Source organism: Ctenopharyngodon idella, chromosome 23 (assembly GCF_019924925.1).
Source record: "Ctenopharyngodon idella isolate HZGC_01 chromosome 23, HZGC01, whole genome shotgun sequence".
NCBI classification, from domain to species: Eukaryota; Metazoa; Chordata; class Actinopteri; order Cypriniformes; family Xenocyprididae; genus Ctenopharyngodon; species Ctenopharyngodon idella.
In genome coordinates, this window is record NC_067242.1 from 2,634,584 (window position 1) to 2,653,634 (window position 19,051).

General features: G+C 37.5%; 1 protein-coding gene across 1 annotated transcript in view; it reads right to left on the reverse strand.

The window, feature by feature from the left end:
- ccny (cyclin Y) overlaps positions 1-19,051 on the reverse strand; it is a 62,851-nt gene that overhangs the window by 22,472 nt on the left and 21,328 nt on the right. Inside the window, 2 exon segments of the mRNA XM_051881971.1 lie at positions 2,490-2,510; positions 3,006-3,080. Of these exon segments, the coding sequence (XP_051737931.1) occupies positions 2,490-2,510; positions 3,006-3,080 (96 nt within the window).

Sequence of the window (19,051 nt, forward strand, 5' to 3'; positions counted from 1 at the left end):
GAAGATCAACGCCCGCTTCTACATCACTGCCTGTTTAGCCCCGCCCTCCGAATCACGCATACCATGTAGTAGGTAATAGAGAGACGCTAACATTAGGTTACTAGAGCTAGCAAGCAATAAAGATTGTTTCAGGGAAGGCAAGATGTGAATGTCTAAGTTGAGCATTATTTATTTGTATTTCGGTACATTTCACTGTGGATTATTTGGTCAATTTGCAAACAGACTTTTACGATATGGACTTGTCAGTAATGCGACAACGTGAGTTAGGGCTGCACGACTAATCGGACGATTAGAAAAATAACATTGAAATCGCGCTTGAACAATACGGCTTAGTGCGATTATGAAATCGCAAAGGCTACGATTATTTTTTTATGTGCGGCTTGTCAATGAAGTATGGCTCTAAATCTGAAAGCACTGCGAGTTTGAGTCACTTATAATGTACATTTGAAAAAAAGCAACACGCGTCAAACATCTTTCCAGACATGAGAAGCATTTATTAACATCTTGTCCAACAAAACACAACATTTAATAACGTTTTTACTACAAACTCACTTCATAACGACAGTTTAGCGTCTTTCTGTAAGATGATGTGGCTTCTTACACAGACAAGGCAGTTGTGTGTTTATTAGTCATGTTTAATCAATCAAAGTGTTTCAATCTTCTGTTTATTCAGCTACAGCGATAGTATGATGCCCATAGGGATTTCCTGGAAAGACGCGTGTTTGCAGTTTCTGCGCGAGAGCGCCCTCTGGCTTTCAGATGGAGATGCATTTACTACTGATCACAGAGCCGTACAGCTCTGACATGCTTTACATGAAATAATCACAGCCTTTGCCAAATCGTGTGCAATTTAATTGCGATTAATTGTGCAGCCCTAATGTGAGTAACTGTTAATTCTAATGCCTGATCTGTGACCAGTGATTTTGGATATTGATTCATATACAGTCAGATGTTCTTTGTCTATGTGTCAGTAAATCAAACCAGCGACTAAACGGTCAACATCACACTGTTTCTCTTAGTAGGATGAAAATAATATGTTATTTCTAATAAGTTAATAACATGTGCTTAAATTATATATAGAAAGCAATCAAAGAACGCTCCCTTTACAATCGCTGGATCTGTCAATCAAACAGCATGAGTTTATCAGTGACTGAGCTCTCGACTCGCGCCAAAACTGTTAAAAATTAATGAATCTCTTATTTACATTGTGTTTGCACTGTTAGTTATGATAAAAGCATTCGTTAGTGTGTAGAAATCGAGTTGCAATGACGAGATCACTGATTTCATGCGCTCAACATGTCTATGATCGGCTACAATGTTCATCACGGCAACCTTTCATGACACAATCTAAATATAATGCCATAGATTTAAATGTAATGCTATAATCAACACTTTTCACTATTAGTTAACCTTGAGAGCTGTAATAGTAAAAATGTGCTAAAAGTTTTCAAATAATACTTTGCTATTTCATTTGCAAAGATGTCAGCCAATCACAGCAGTGGGCGTTTACACTGAAGTCTCACAGCAGACACGGCACTTAAAACAGAGCGTTCAAATCAGAGGGCTAAAATCAGGGTAGGAAAATGCCTTTTATTTCTAAATTATGACCATTTTTGATGTAAAAATTATTCTAATATTATAAGTGCACGCCATGAAACATTATAAAACAAAATAATGCAGTTCATGACCCCTTTAAATGCAATAACGAAAGACATTAACCATAAGATTTTCCTTTAGCACCCAGATGATTCTCTTCAAGATAACTTGACACTGTGAAATCGTAATGATTTCATATTTAACGACCACTATTGTATTTGTGGGCGAGGCCAGTTATTTTGACTGAAAGGCAATGTGTTAAAAGCCTGACCCATATGTTTTAGTGAGACTGCAGGTGAAAATAAAGAGCCAGTTTTTAACGAAATGTGTGTGTTAATGTGAGATAAACTGACTTTAGAAATCCCTAGAGATCCCTCACGCACACAAACTCAAATATTAAAGCTACCGTATGACTAATGACTCACATTAGCAGTTTGACTATATTTTCATCCATATTATGACTTAACAACAGCACTAGAGACCTAGTGACAGCACAGCATACACAAATCTACACAGACAGCTGCACAGCCAGACAAATGGGACAGATTCAGCGACACTGTTAACATGCATAACCCCTTAATGGCACAAAATTGTGTGTACATGAAAGCGTTCAAGTTTAATGCTGTCAGAAAATACTTTTAAAATGACATTACTCTGAAAAAACTGTTGCTCTATTCAGCAGCTTCAATGTAGTTAGCTACGTTTTGTTAGCTTGTAGTGTAGCTAACTACAAAGCGTAGCTTCACTGCAGTTAAATCGAGTAGCTTGTAGCTTATCAAAGTAGATTCCTGAACAAAAAACAGCTTACAGCATAAAACTACAGACATTCGGAATCTATAAAGCTTCAGCACAACACAGCAGCAGACTAACAAACACGCTGAGATCAAACGTACCTTTCTTGTTGGGTAAAAGAACTGAAAAACAAGAAGGTTTCTAAATTAAATCTGAGCATGGATAACAAGGCTGGCATTTACTTGTCCTTGACTTTACAGTCCATACGCCACTAATTGTGTTTGTTTCCCTTTATAATGTCACTGGAACCACGAGATGTCTGATAGACCGGAGTCACAAAACATCTCACTAACAATTCCCTGAGAAACAAGGAGAATATCATAACATTAGCCTGGGTAGAAATATCGCCCACTGGGAAGAGCTGACAGTTAACAAAGCATCATCACCCAGGGGTACTGTGTTAAATCAAACTATTATTGAAAGTTTTCTCTGAGGAGGGAATGTTTGGTCTGACTAAGTCAGGGCCATCTGTGCGCTCGCCTCCTGATTCGTTTGGATCAGACTGAAGCAATCCTGACCGTAGTTTCGTTTTAATTAATGTTCCCTTCCAGCATCCAGTCTTAAGGGGAGACTGTCCCACTCATCCTGTGAGTCAGAAAACGTGGAGTCTCTCTTACCGTCTGTTTGAGACTTGCTGAGGAAGATGGTGCTGGCGCGCGGGTGGTCCGAAGGATTGTACTCCATGTTGAGCTCTGAAGAGAGAAAAGAGAAAGATGATTGTCATTCAAGAGTGAGGCTTGAGTTATTGTTTGAGTATTACTAGAATAACTCAAAAAAAAAAAAAAAAAAACATATAGTCAAGCAAGCCACAATATTACGTGTACACACAGTCTTGAAAATGTCGAGATATAAAAGAATTAGAGATGTAGCAAAATACTTATTTATATACTATTATAGTATTTATTAATAATCTGAGTTATCTTATTTTTTTTTCAGTTTTCATTTGTAGCGATTTTTTGCTTTATTTTTGTAAATATTTTTATTTCAGTTTTAAATTTTAGTAATTTTAGTACTTCCAACTTATTTTATTTCAGTTAGTAGCCAAGGCAATGTTTCTAACTTTCGTTAGTTTTTCATCTAATATTTATATTATACTTCACAACTTTTTTCAATTAACCAAGACGATTTTAATAGTTTTACTTAACAACAATAACCACACTTGTTCAGAATGGAATACTAGCATTCTACAGACTTTTATTATGTAATGGTATACATTATATACTATGTGTTGGCCTGACACCCAATTTGCTTATATTTTTAAATCAGTTATTTCAGAATATTTAACAAAAAACAGGAACAAAATGATTTTTTAATGCATATTTCAAGACAATATCATGTTATATAGCCTCAAACTGCTTCAAAGTATATATATATATATATATACAGTGGGTACGGAAAGTATTCAGACCCCCTTAAATTTTTCACTCTTTGTTAAATGATTTTAGCAAATGGCTGCAATATAAGTTCATTTTTTTTCCTCATTAATGTACACACAGCATCCCATATTGACAGAAAAACACAGAATTGTTGACATTTTTGCAGATTTATTAAAAAAGAAACACTGAAATATCACATGGTCCTAAGTATTCAGACCCTTTGCTGTGACACTCATATATTTAACTCAGGTGCTGTCCATTTCTTCTGATCATCCTTGAGATGGTTCTACACCTTCATTTGAGTCCAGCTGTGTTTGATTATACTGATTGGACTTGATTAGGAAAGCCACACACCTGTCTATATAAGACCTTACAGCTCACAGTGCATGTCAGAGCAAATGAGAATCATGAGGTCAAAGGAACTGCCTGAAGAGCTCAGAGACAGAATTGTGGCAAGGCACAGATCTGGCCAAGGTTACAAAAAAATTTCTACTGCACTTAAGGTTCCTAAGAGCACAGTGGCCTCCATAATCCTTAAATGGAAGACATTTGGGACGACCAGAACCCTTCCTAGAGCTGGCCGTCTGGCCAAACTGAGCTATCGGGGGAGAAGAGCCTTGGTGAGAGAGGTAAAGAAGAACCCAAAGATCACTGTGGCTGAGCTCCAGAGATGCTGTCGGGAGATGGGAGAAGGTTGTAGAAAGTCAACCATCACTGCAGCCCTACACCAGTCGGGGCTTTATGGCAGAGTGGCCCGACGGAAGCCTCTCCTCAGTGCAAGACACATGAAAGCTCACATGGAGGACTCCAAGATGGTGAGAAATAAGATTCTCTGGTCTGATGAGACCAAGATAGAACTTTTTGGCCTTAATTCTCAGCAGTATGTGTGGAGAAAACCAGGCACTGCTCATCACCTGTCCAATACAGTCCCAACAGTGAAGCATGGTGGTGGCAGCATCATGCTGTGGGGGTGTTTTTCAGCTGCAGGGACAGGACGACTGGTTGCAATCGAGGGAAAGATGAATGGGGCCAAGTACAGGGATATCCTGGACGAAAACCTTCTCCAGAGTGCTCAGGACCTCAGACTGGGCCGAAGGTTTACCTTCCAACAAGACAATGACCCTAAGCACACAGCTAAAATAACGAAGGAGTGGCTTCACAACAACTCCGTGACTGTTCTTGAATGGCCCAGCCAGAGCCCTGACTTAAACCCAATTGAGCATCTCTGGAGAGACCTAAAAATGGCTGTCCACCAACGTTTACCATCCAACCTGACAGAACTGGAGAGGATCTGCAAGGAGGAATGGCAGAGGATCCCCAAATCCAGGTGTGAAAAACTTGTTGCATCTTTTCCAAAAAGACTCATGGCTGTATTAGATCAAAAGGGTGCTTCTACTGAATACTGAGCAAAGGGTCTGAATACTTAGGACCATGTGATATTTCAGTTTTTCTTTTTTAATAAATCTGCAAAAATGTCAACAATTCTGTGTTTTTCTGTCAATATGGGGTGCTGTGTGTACATTAATGAGGAAAAAAAATGAACTTAAATGATTTTAGCAAATGGCTGCAATATAACAAAGAGTGAAAAATGTAAGGGGGTCTGAATACTTTCCGTACCCACTGTATATAAACATGGTTTATGAATATGGTTATCATTCAGTACCATGAAATACAATATTATACAATTACTATACAAATAATATATAATATATAGTGAAACTTGATACTGTCACTGTACCATAATACCACTATGTACTTTGTAGGAAAAGGATATTATGTTTGACACATCTTGTTCATTTGTCAAGTTTGAAATGGAAAGTTGAGTGCACGGAATTATGGGATACAATATCCTCTATATGCTCTGCTTGTAAACTGCATATTTTGGCAATTTTAATAGGTAATTTCTTGACAAAAATGTCAACAATGTACAGCAGTATGTATGTCTTCACACTGCTATGCCATTATGCCAACACTAGGGGGCAGACCTTTGATTATGGGAACCATGGACCATTTGTGCACCATAAGTGAATGAGGGACTACAACCTTTAATCATTTTTATTTAATTTTACTATAACATATACTACAATATACATACTATATTTATTTTTACATAAATATTATAATAATATTTATGAAATGTATTATAAAATATATTTTGTTATATTTCATTTTAATGTTGTCTGCCATCAATTCAAGGCATCACCGAGACATGAAACTATTATAACATTTATTTTTATTTTTTATTATACTTTATATTAATACTATAATTTAATTTTCTTTTTATTTAATTATATTAATTATAATGCATTTAATTTTGTTTTTAATTATGTGAATAATTTTAAGAACCTTCCTTTCTGCTCTTTTTTTTTCCCCCTCACAGATTCCCACCCTGACTTTCAGAAGGATGCACACACACACACACACACACACACACAGACACACACACACACTGTTCAGCAGCGACTAACACACACATGATGTCATCAGAGGAAAGTGCTGTGGCACACCCCGACCAGGAAACAAGGAAATCAGAGTTCATAGCCTAAAACCAAACCAGCTGACAATAAAGACATCACCATCATCACCTACAGCAGCGTTTGCGTTACAGTTGCAACATGCGTGCTGAGATTTGTGAAACTGAACAAAATCGTGAGAGTGAAATAACCCATTTCAGCGATAGCCACGTGAGCGGTCCGCTGTTTTGTGTTTTAAGTCTTTTGAAGCAGTGTTTTTTTATGCGGAAGAGCCACTTGAATCTCAAAGGAGCCTCGACCGCGAGACGTATGAAGCACTCTGTGGTGCAGAGGAAAGACTGATTAATAAAAGATGGGAGAGAAAGATGGATATGAATGAAAAAGAGGAGAGGAGACCAGAGAACTGTGAATGCGTTGCCGGTCTCAGAGAGGTTTATGGGTAGCTGGACACAAACACCCTCATATTAAAGTGTTTTATTGAAACAAAAATGTGCATACTTATGGCAGAACGTGTGGTAACAGAACATTTTTCAATGGGATTGAGTCATTTCCTCTTTTCCTGTGACCCACCCTCTGTATATTGTGAAGAGGGGCTGGAGCATTCGGAGGGGGTCTGGTCTGAACACCCCATGACTTCCTCACACTCAGGAAAGAGCTTCTAACACACACTTACGAAGCACACTAGAACATTTACAAATCTGTATGTAGAACATCTTTCAAGCATGTGCACAATTACATGTTTAGGGCCCTATAAAATGGGTTTTATTTATTTATTTTTCCAATTTCCATTTTGTTTTATTAGACAGGTGAGCAGCTGTTTAATCAGAGAGAGCTTTTTCCATCATACAATATATTTTTAAATTAAAGGGATCCTTGATTATGATTTCACTTTTTTAACTTTAGTTAGTGTGTAATGTTGCTGTTTGAGCATAAACAACATCTGCAAAGTTACGACGCTCAAAGTTCAATGCAAAGGGAGATATCTTTTTTTTACAGAAATCGAAACGAACGGCTGGTAGGGACTACAACGAGCTTCTTCCCGGATTGGTGACATCACAAACCCCAAAATTTACATAAACCCCGCCCCTGAGAACACACAACAAAGGGGGTGAGGCCATGTTGGGCTGCTTTAGAGAAGAGGAAGAGTTGTTGTAGTAGAGTGTTGTTGACATGCCGTCATTTTACGTCGGACTGCTTTACAAACGAGGGTCAATTCAACACTGGATTTGCACAAAAGATTAACATGACGGCACATGCTAGTCGATGAGTTGAATCAACTCCACAGCAACTACATAAATTTATCTACTAACCATCCAGAAATGTCCAGTTTCATTCTAAACGTAACTACTTCCTGAATCAGTGTTCAACTCCGGTTTGAACAATGTAAGGCTGAACACCGTTACTGACGATCCTCATTTTGGCTGCGTGAGATTCTCCAGCTTTGTTTTTGTTGAGCAACCGAAGCGTGAGCTGTTAAAGCTCCGCCCTCTTCTGGAAAGGGGGCCGGGAGCAGCAGCTCATTTGCATTTAAAGGGACACACACAAAAACAGCGTGTTTTTGCTCACACCCAAATAGGGGCAAATTTGACAAGCTATAATAAATGATCTGTGGGGTATTTTGAGCTGAAACTTCACAGACACATTCTGGGGACACCAGAGACTTATATTACATCTTGTAAAAGGGGCATTATAGGTCCCCTTTAATTGCATGTCATTTAGCATTACAGGTCAAGCCAGTTTTTATTAATATGACATTCTAATATCAATCTATATTACTGCAAGTGCAACAAGTCTCTTATACCAGCCACCAAGCGAACGCACAGAATAACATTATAACATAACTTTCAGCACACTCAAATAGGACTGGCCGATTTTTCAGATTTTTTCGATTAATTCGAATTTAATGATTTGCCTCGATTTTATTATTTTTTTAAATCTAGAAATAGCGATTTTGAATAAATATGTTAGCAAGCGTTACAATTAGACATGTTGACAATACATCAATGATAACCGTATAAGGAGAAGAAAATGATCCGACCACATGATGGCGCTGGCGCGCCTGATTAACCGCTCTCACATGGCGCTCTATGAACGTAGAACACATCACTATTCTTAAGCGGCTGTTCATTCAGAAATGCGTTATTGCATTATAAAAATGAGACACAGGCAGTGGAATGAGAAAATAAAGGCTAAGTTATTAAACGCGAGTTTTTTTTTAACTTGACCGCCGTGTTTTTAGAATGCCGTTTCATGGGTGAGACGCTGCAAAAGACGCACCTAAACGTGTCCGCCAAACATATAAACAATAAGACAAATAGCGCAATGGAATACAAAAACCTGTAAACCTGTTTGATATTTCATGTTTGCATGATGGTGACAGGCTGAAAGCTGCTGCTGTTTTCTGTTTTTACAAAGCATTTACTGTTAATAATAGCATGATTTCTGGGGTCCATGGGATTGCTTTCCATCGGCTGTGGAGGTGAAGACGACAACTCCCATGATTCCACACGCATTCACAGCATCATCAAGCTATGCCTTTGTTTTGAATAAGTGCCCTCTAGCGGCAAAAATTACATATTGTGCCTTTAAATCTCAAAAAGTCAATTTCAGTTTTTTTTCAAACTGTCATTTTCAATTAATTGGTTCAAAATAGTGATTCAATGTAACAATGTTTACAGAGGCCCTATGTGGTATTTTACATTCTGTAAATGTTTTATCTAAGACATTTAGGATATAAAGGATCTGAGCCCATTACTCATAATTATTCTTAGTCAGTACTGTAAATTATTTATCAATTAGGTCAATGAATGTTTCTGACCTGAATTACGGCTCTACCCCAGTTAACAGTACCAGCTGTGGCCTGTCTTGGGCACGGCTCATTGGCCAGTCAGACCCCAGCACAGGCTGGCATGATGCCCTGCGGTCTGCCTGGCATCAATGCCCACAGCTGTCAACATTTCCCCTGTAGTGACTGACAAATGTGCATGTACACACTCAAGAAAAACAAAGCCACATGAAGAGGATGCCAATGGCCACTCACTTTTTCCACATATTTTTTAATCATTCTACTGTTCTACTAAGATGATTTGTTGCAGAATCAAGCAAGCTGCTTTGGTTTCCTTGTAAAAGAGCTTCCTGAACTCCAAACTAAATGAGAACCTGATGCCAAAACAAGCTTTTTGGAAACAATGTGCAGTCATTATTTTTTGTTTTGTTTTTGGGCACAAATTATTATCGTCACTTCATAACATTAAAGTTGAAGTCACTGCAGTCACATGGACTATTTTAACATAGTTTTTAATACCTTTCTGGACCCTGAAAGTGGTAATTAAATTGCTGTCTTTGGAGGAGTCAGAAAGCTCTCGGATTTCATCAAAAATATCCTACTTTGTGTTCTGAAGATGAACAAAGGTCTTACAGGTGTGGAAGGACATGAGGGTGAGTAATTAATGACAGAAAATTTCATTTTTTGGGTAAACTAACCCTTTAAATAAATGTATATATTTTTTTCCTAAGCATTTCCCACCACTCCATCACAAATTTTACATTTTGGATGTTGCTTGATATACTGGATGTATGGATATATAAATGACTTTATTTTGATGCACTTATAAATTATATATTACTTAACAGACATTTAATATAGAAGTTAGAAATGCTCTTTTTCTCCTCCACTCATGCTTTAGGCCTGCTGTCAGCTCTCAATCTCATTAGCCTTGCCAAGTTCATTCCTGTCACCCAGACAGGTCGAAAGGCCGCTTTAAATCCCTGGATGGGAAGACCTGGGCTTTCATGGCTGATGTGAAGCTCAAAAGATGAGAAAAAGTTTTCTGAATTAATTCAGAACCTCTGCAGAGCATGTAGAAGCCAAATCTGTTCAGCTCAGTGTGAGCAATAGCGTTGCGGTGGAGATTTCACCTGTTCATGCCCAAAATCCACTTTAAGTAACGAAAAAAGGAATTCATCCATTTTAATGGAAACTGAATCATAAAAGAATGATTGTTTGTTACAACCCTTTTAAAATGCTTTTGCTCAATGCCTAGAACTTTCTAAGATTCATTGCAAAGGTTATTGATTCATTATTGATGCAATCATGCAAACCAAGACTGATGATTTTGCATTATTAGGGGTTGAAGGGCGTAGCGCTAAAAGTTGTAGAGACTTGAAACTTTGAGGGCTGGTACTCACATCGCCTACAACACCACCAAAGCTTTAAAAAACATATATTTCCTATGGTTAACTTCCTGTATTGGCTGTAAATGGTCTTTTCCATCTATGATAGAGATAACTTTTAACGCATGTGCTTAAAGCACTTGAACCCCGATAATTGCTGCTCGCAGCTATATTAATGATTGAAATCTTTCCAAAATTGGTCTCAGACAGCAAAATCATGGCCAAAACCAAAGCTTAAAGGCTCATTCACAGCAAGAATGATAACCATAAAGTTTAAAAGAAAGAGACAGACTCTAATTCTAAGAGAATAGCCACACCATACAATGATAACAACAGAGTAATGATAAGATTGGAAACACTTTCAGAGCTATTTTCAGCCGATGAACGATAAAAACATTGACAGCCAATTAAAATCCACTTTAACTGGCATGCTGCAGTTATGGTGAATCTAAGTCAGCTTCATTTCTCACATCCTAAGGAACTGATATCAGGATCTTCTCCTGGTGCTGCACTGTGAAAGAAATCCATGCGGATGTATGAATGACATGGAGTTAATCCAGATTTATGCAGTGCATTACAACACAATGAAACAAAAGGATCAGCTCTACAAATCCTATCTGATCTGTACAAGTCGACTGACTGTCTTTTCTCTCATTTGGGGGGGAAGGGGGGGCATTTTCACCAGGAGGGAAATGGAATAATTTAAACAACTCTAAAAGTTCTTGTTACAAAGCACAAAGTCACTCCAAAGGAAGCTATTCTCTATATCAGTGTGACTGTTTCTAGACTCCCTGAGACGCCTCCATTGTAGTCTTGAGTTTTTTTTCAGGAACGAACACGTCACAATATTCCTCATTTAAATAATTCCCGGCCAAGACGCACACAAAATAAAGGGACGGGGCCTGGTTGAGTTAGTTAGTAGTGTGTTAAAACTGGCAGTGACATTTCTCAAACACGCTTGAAGCAGTTGACGAATCACAACACACTGTTCCAGCCGACCAATCAGAGCACACTGTGCTTTTCCGAAAAAGGGGCTTCATAGAGACAGGAACTAAACAGAGCGTTACTGACAGAGTGGGAAGGCACTACCTATTCTAGTAGAGCCCAAAAAAAAATATCAAGACTTTGAAAAGGGGCATCTCATTTTAAAATGTAAAGAGGCAATAATTTTAACTCAACATTTATCAAAGTATTGAGACAAATCAATTAATTTTCAAAGGCAATATACAATCAAAAGGCATTTAAAATGTGGATATACTTCCACAATCAATACAACAACAAGAGGAAAATATAGTAATAAAAGATCAAGACGATGGGACAATGAATCCTCTAGTGTGAGTGAGTGAGTGAGTGAGTGAGTGAGTGAGTGAGTGAGTGTGTGAGTGTGTACAGCTGGTGTCAGAGGCGAGATAACAGGACAGTTTCTGGGCATCATGCCTACAGTACGTAAACACAAACACACACAAAAACATACAAACATATACACACACAAAGCCCCTCAGTGGAAAGTGCCACCTGGGTATCATATGCAATTACCAAACACTGACCCAGAGCCACATGACAAGACTAAAAAAGTCCATTAGTCACGAGCTACTCAAGGAAGTTTTGAAACATGTACTTCCTTTTTTCATGAAGAATTAGGCGTGGGATAAGAAGTGTAAGAAATTAGTCCTACACACAAGAGTGTTTTAAGGACAAAAACCTGACAAATGTCTTAAAATACAACATCTGAACAGTGTCTTGAGGTGTGGTAACAGTTTAAGCGAATAACTGACTCTGGTGCATTGAAATAATCGCGACCGCATTACCATGTATGGTGTGCGTTCTTTACTAATAATTCAACAGCCTGTAATTAATTATTCCTTACATATTAATAATCCTATTTTAAATAATATTATTTAATAAATGCAAATATTTAATATTAACATACATTATTAATTAATATTAGTACTTTAAAACACAAAATGCACAGTATGTACATTTTTGCAAACAATTTTGATTTGTTTTTAAAATTGAGTCCTTTTTTGACATCCAGTTAGCTGCACTTTAAAGTCTCAAGGGTGTGAGATTTCTGAGCAGACAGCATCTGAGAGCACATGCAGCATAATGGAGGTGTTCAGGCTTCAGTGAGCTCTGTGCTGATGCTGAGAGACTGAACACTGAACTCACTGAACTCTCACAAGACACCAGCCTGCTTTTCTTTCATCACACTGGGAGGATGCAAATCTTGATGTTCACTAATAGAGCCTGAAAGAGCTGTGCCAGCCAGACTATTCCTCTCTCAGCTCAACATAAACAGAGATGATGAACTCCATTTTAGTGGGATTGCTAAGGCAAGCATCACTATTACTATGCTCATCATTTGTGCCAATGTTATTTTAGTATTATTTATGTAGGCTTCTATTATAGTATTTATTAATATTTTGAATAAGCTTTTTTATATTTTCAGTTTAAGAAAAGTAATTTTCTTACATGCTTTTGTGATTTTTATTTACTTTTCTTTTTTAATATGTCCATTTAGCTTTAATATATATTTACTTCAATTGTAGTTTTAGTCACTTTAATGTACTTCAACTTATTTCAGTTAATTGCCGAGGCTTCATTTTTAATTGTTGAGCAACCGAAGCACGAGCTGTTAAAGCTCCGCCCTCTTCTGGAAAGGGGGCCGGGAGCAGCAGCTCATTTGCATTTAATGGGACACACACAAAAACGGTGTGTTTTTGCTCATGCCCAAATAGGGTCAAATTTGACAAGCTATAATAAATGGTTTGTGGGGTATTTTAAGCTGAAACTTCACAGACACATTCTGAGGACACTAGAGACTTATTTTTCTAAACAGACTTTGCAATAACTTGCAGCTGGCACATGATAAAATGGTAAAAAAATAAATAGCTGATGTATTATACCGCATGAAATATGATAACTGGACTCCACTCATTGAATTAGGTCATGTAGAATACTACTGCTTAATACATTTATTATTATATTTATTATTTGCAAGCAGTACTTTTTCATTACCTAGTGTAGGGAGACCGACTCCATTACATTCACAGTGCTTCATGGGAGTGGGCGGAGCTAACGAGAGCATTTTGCTTGTTATGACTCTCTGATTGGTGGAATTTTCTGTACAGCATCATTGGTAATGTAGTTTCCACCACAAATTCCGCTGTTAAACACTATTATTTTAAAACTAAGTTGAAATAATGCAGGCTGACGGCTTCAATAGAAGCAAATACTGTTGATTAACAACCTCATAGCTCACAGTAAGGCTGCTTTGAAGGTTTATAAGTTATTGTTAAAAATCTATTTCCCTATGGAGTTTTTACTTCTGGAACCCGACTGTTGCACTCCACAACTTCAAATTTAACTTTTTTTCTTGCCCTCTTTTTCTCCTGGCTGAAACTCAGAGAAAAAAAAAAAAAAAAAAAATGTGATTTGCTTCCCAGCCCCTGAAACGACGAGGGCAGTTAATGAAACTAAATGAGATGTGCCTGAAACACAGCATAGACTAAATGAAGCCCATCATAATATCAACAAACCGAATCATCTCCATCATCACAGTTCAAGGTGAAGTGTGTATTTCTACACCACTAGAGGCACAGAATGAAAATTGCAATCTGTTCATTTGAATGGCCTGATTGAGCTTGAAATTGACAACACTGGCACAAATGGCATGGATTTGGAGAGAGACATTCCTTTTTAATATGTTTTAGTTAACAACAATGGTCCTCAACAGGCTGAAATGGACACACACAAACACACAGGGTGGTCACTCAGCACAACAGAGCAACAACATCCTCAGATGACAGGAAGTGACATAAGAGCCGAGACCGACTGCTGTTTCCCACTGTAACCCTGCACTGAACCTCAACACAAACAGTTCTTTCAGTGTATGTCTGCAAGGACCGCAAACATCAATAAATCAAAAGCGATAACAAATATGTTAGATTGTGTCTGTATCATCAATCAACCCATGTGCCCTAAGTCTAATGGGACAGACAGTTGGATGGTGATGGTATTTCTGTTTGAGTCATTATCTGGTGCAAATGAGCCATCTGCGACCTGCCACATGCCCCAATCACGCTTCCTGTGAACCCAATTCCTGTCAGGAGACGACATCATATCCTCTCTTTGGACATAATGTTTCAGTGGTCGCTGAAAGCTGTTGTTGTGTAAACAATTATAAAAAAAAAAAAAAAAAAAAAAAACATGGCTCAATTGTGTGCACAATGGATTATTTGGGAACTCTTAAATTGAAGGAAGGCAGTACAACAGACTGGGACCAAAATCCATCCATTCTAGCTTTGCAGATGGCAAGGAAAGAGGGATTTAATAGTCAGATTATCATTAAAAAGTTATTTCATCCCAAAAAGAAGTTCTGTCATTTTTTTTTTTTTTACCCTTATGTTGTTGCAAACTGAATGACAGTCTTTGTTCTCGTAACACAAAAGGAGAAGTTTTGTTCACCATAACCAAAATAGTCCAAATGACTTATGGTTGTCAGATTAGCAATAGTGTAGTGAAGCACAGCTAAAACAGAAGTTACTTTCTAAGTAACCATGCCGTTTTCTGTAGTTCAACATGGCAAATTCACATTCAAATTTGAACCAGCTGCGAAATCTGTGTGGGAAATCTTTCGCCCTCACATGAAATTACCATTCACATGGATTCCTATTAAAAGTACTGGATTTCGCCTGTGAAAATTCGCAGAACAACAGTAAATGTTTTACTAATTCACACAGACCCAAAGTGTGCACACATAAATCCACCTCTTAGTACTAAATTGAGTTCTTTTTCACTGCTTATTGCACATAAAAAGTCAAATACACACAAAATTCTATCAAAATGCAGATCTTGGTGAGTATTCGCGTAAACAGTCAGTTATGTTTTAAGTGAATGTAAACAGTTGAGAAAGAAAATGCATGTGTAACAGTATAATTGATCTGTGCGTCAGGTCTTAAAGTGACAGCAGCCTAATAAACATGCTGCCAAATTATGAGATAATATTAAAAATATCTATATGGCAGTTTCTCGCAGTGGTATCGATGTCAAAATTGTGGCCAGTGAAAATACTGAGTGACTAGTAACTTTGGAAAACCACAAGTGGCTGGTGAGTTAATGTCAAGCCCTAAATACTATAATAATATATAAATAATTCTAAAATTAATTGTATGTTTTCATTGTATGGAAAAGAGCAGCTTGGACATTCTGATGAACATATTTTGTGTTCCACAGAAGAAAGAACAATCATACAGGTTTGGAACCTGAGGGAAAGAAAATGATGACAGAATTGCCGTTCTGGTCAACGACTCCTTGAATAAAAATAAAGAAGAGAGCAGGGGAGCATGTGGTTGCATCAGGATACAAACCGCACACACATTCTCAGTTCCCTGCAGAATGGCCAACACCCTCTTCATCTCCTGTATGCTTTTCAAAAAGGGTTAAATACATCAAAGGATCACACTGTGAACGTGCTGACGCACCGCAGTCATTAGCGAGGAAGGAAAGTCAATTGTGTTTCCAACACCAGAGAGAGAGAGAGACTCTGCTTCATTCAAATGACTCTTCTACATACTTTATAGTCTATAATTCACAAGATTCTCTCACAAACAGTCCATTGAAACATTTATTGGAAATCTGAAGTTATCACCATTCTTTTGAAATGAGATTTTCATGAGCTATAACATAACATGGATAACAACCTCATCAAGTAAATATGTGGTGCATCCTGACAGTAGGCATATGGATGATGAAATAGCAGTGTGTGTGTTTTGAGTGTTTGGCAGGGTGGAGAGCAGTAATTAGCCTGTGTTAATACTTTGTTCTGTCTTGTCATTGCATCCTCGCTCGTCGCCGGGGCAGCAGCACCATGGAAACGGCGGATAAAGGACAGTGGACTCTTTCTCTATGGATCAGCCAGCAGCACTGCCTCTATGTACATCTCTATGAGAACACACGTACTGTACTTGGTCATTTTGTGCATCTTGACTGATTGGATTGCCGTCTGATCCCATTAACATTCGATTTACGCTTGACCACATAAATGTGTACAACATTTAAGATTCTACACTATTTCTAAGTCATTATAATAGAAATATTTGACCCTATGTATCACCCATATTTCAAGCCAGGGTTGTCAGGTTCACATTTTTCCCCCTACATCAAACATTATTTGTAGCGTGCATCCCATCCAATAATCGCAAAGAGCTTTGTGCTTTGTTGCTTCTGATAATAAACAGAGTCTCAGGTTTCGGATCTGTCCATTTTATCACAAAATTCAATCAATAAATGGCGGTTTTACACTCTTAAATGTGATGTGACAGATCGCTGTAGTGTCTCTATTCAATAAAAAAAAAAAATCTTGTGAACAATATGGTCACTTAACATTGCATTTGCCTCAGGAAAGTTATCCAATGTTCATCATTTGTTTGTTAACTACAATTATATATGTTTGAATAAATTTGTCATGAAGATAGGGCTGCAACAAATGATTATTTTGATAAGCGATTATTCTAATGATTGTTAGAGCGAATATTTGGCTAATCGTTGATTATTTTGTCAATTAAAGTAGGCTATGATCAATTATTCAGCTTTTGCAATTAGTTCAAATATCAAGTTTTTGAAAATGTCTAATACATTTTAGCCAACTGTCATCAATAGTCCAACTGCTACAATGACTGATCCTGTGTTTTTATTAAGGCTGGCCTGGGAATTAACAAATTTCACGATTCGATTCCAATATAGATTCAATATTGATTCATTTGGATATATATCAGGTACAGTACATATACATTTTGTATCAAGGAAAAAAATCTCCTAGTTAATGATATAAACTATACTAGGAACCCAGTCAGCTAGTACATTACTTTTGTTTGTTTGACTGGAAAAATGCTCCTCTCTAGAGCTGATTTTTGTAGCTAACATTCAAGTTTATGGACATTAAATGGCTTTCCTGTGATAAATGTGATGTTATGTAACTGTTTGCAAGCTGTTTTATTGACGTCTTTCCACGGTTGAAACACTGATTGAGCGATTACATGAGACATAATTCATTTCAGTAAGTTGTACTGTATCTTTCAACATACCTTCTGATGTTCATTCATGTTTATTTCATGCTGTAACTAGCAGTAAAGAGAAAGATGATCGGTTCACATGTGGCTTGGACTGAGGCGCTACAGGGATTGGTCACGCCACATTAAAGAGCGGCAAAACCACATTTATTGCTTGGATTTTTTAGTAAAACTGACCGACTTTTCTGTCGGCCGTTCTCTTTGCACTGTGATGTATTTTTCACTGTGTGAGAAAATGGAGATGGAGAAAGTGTGATGTGAGAACAATGTCAATTGTGTGAGTCTAAATGCGTGAGAGTTAGCAGCCCTAAATATGACAGATTTTTTTTTTTTTTTTTTTTTTGTAGTTATGTTAAACTTTCCAACTCTACTGGTTCACCTTCGTTTGCACTCCGAAGCGCAGTGTCTTCTTCTATTGTATTGCATCCGGGAGGGCTGCATTAGTTGTGATACAGCGCTCCCACTGGTCAAACCACAGTATTGCAGGCCAACGACTATTTGAAAACAAAAATATTTGCTGTCAATATTTCATTGTCAGCGTTGTCAATGAAGACATGAAGTGTTTGTTACCTTATGAGTTGTGTACGCATTTCAGTTTTTATTTGAGTGTAATTATTATATCTGAAAATAAACAGCAGCTGAATAGCTCTGTTGTTAAGATTAACCTCTAATATTATAGTAATGTACCAAATGAGAGGGTTCCCTGTATAGTTAATAGCATTAGCTGCGGGAGATTTTTTTTCCCTTAAGAAAATCAAACTATCTGTATCAGCATATCATTCTAAATAATCGGCTACCATTATCAGGGGAGATTTGATTTTATCATGAAATACAAATAGGCGGGGAGCAAAATTATTAGGTATTGTATTGTAATATGATTATATGAGCAGAAAAGTCACTTCAGATGCAGAAAGTAGTTTCCTTTTTATAAAATATTACTGAAAAAAAATCATTGAATGAATGAATGAATGAATGAATGAATGAATGAGAGATAGGACAATGCTTTTAATTCAAACTGCACCTAAATAGATAAATAAAAGTATTTGAAATGGACTCCTAAACATGACAACAATTCTTTAAATAAATAAACAAATCCACAAGAAATGACTAAACCTAATCAGTTCACCCTTAAAAGCATAATTTACCTCTCTGAAATATCAATACTACTCATGTGCTTGGAAATGTAGGCCTAAGGGTTGTTTAAACAGATTCTGAAAATCTATGCTAGCTGCTCTACAAGCTCAACGACCATTCTCAGCTAAAATTAGCTGAAGATCAGAGTAACTTAGCCGTCAAAGAACAGAAATCAATACAGTCTCACAGACTTCCAACTAACACTATGAAAAAGGCACTCATAAAAAAGCACAGCTCATATCAGAGAGCTTCCTGTGCGTGATGTAAGTAAGCTGTCCAAACACTGTCCGCGTGTGCCAGTGCAGTGAGGCAGCTGTGAGTCGTGTTAATGTGTGGGCAGAAAACAGGCCAGCGGCACCTGCTGAGGGCATTAGAGCCCAGATCAGAATCTGTGCAGTGCTGAAGTGTTAACAGGTGCCTGATCACAACACAAGCT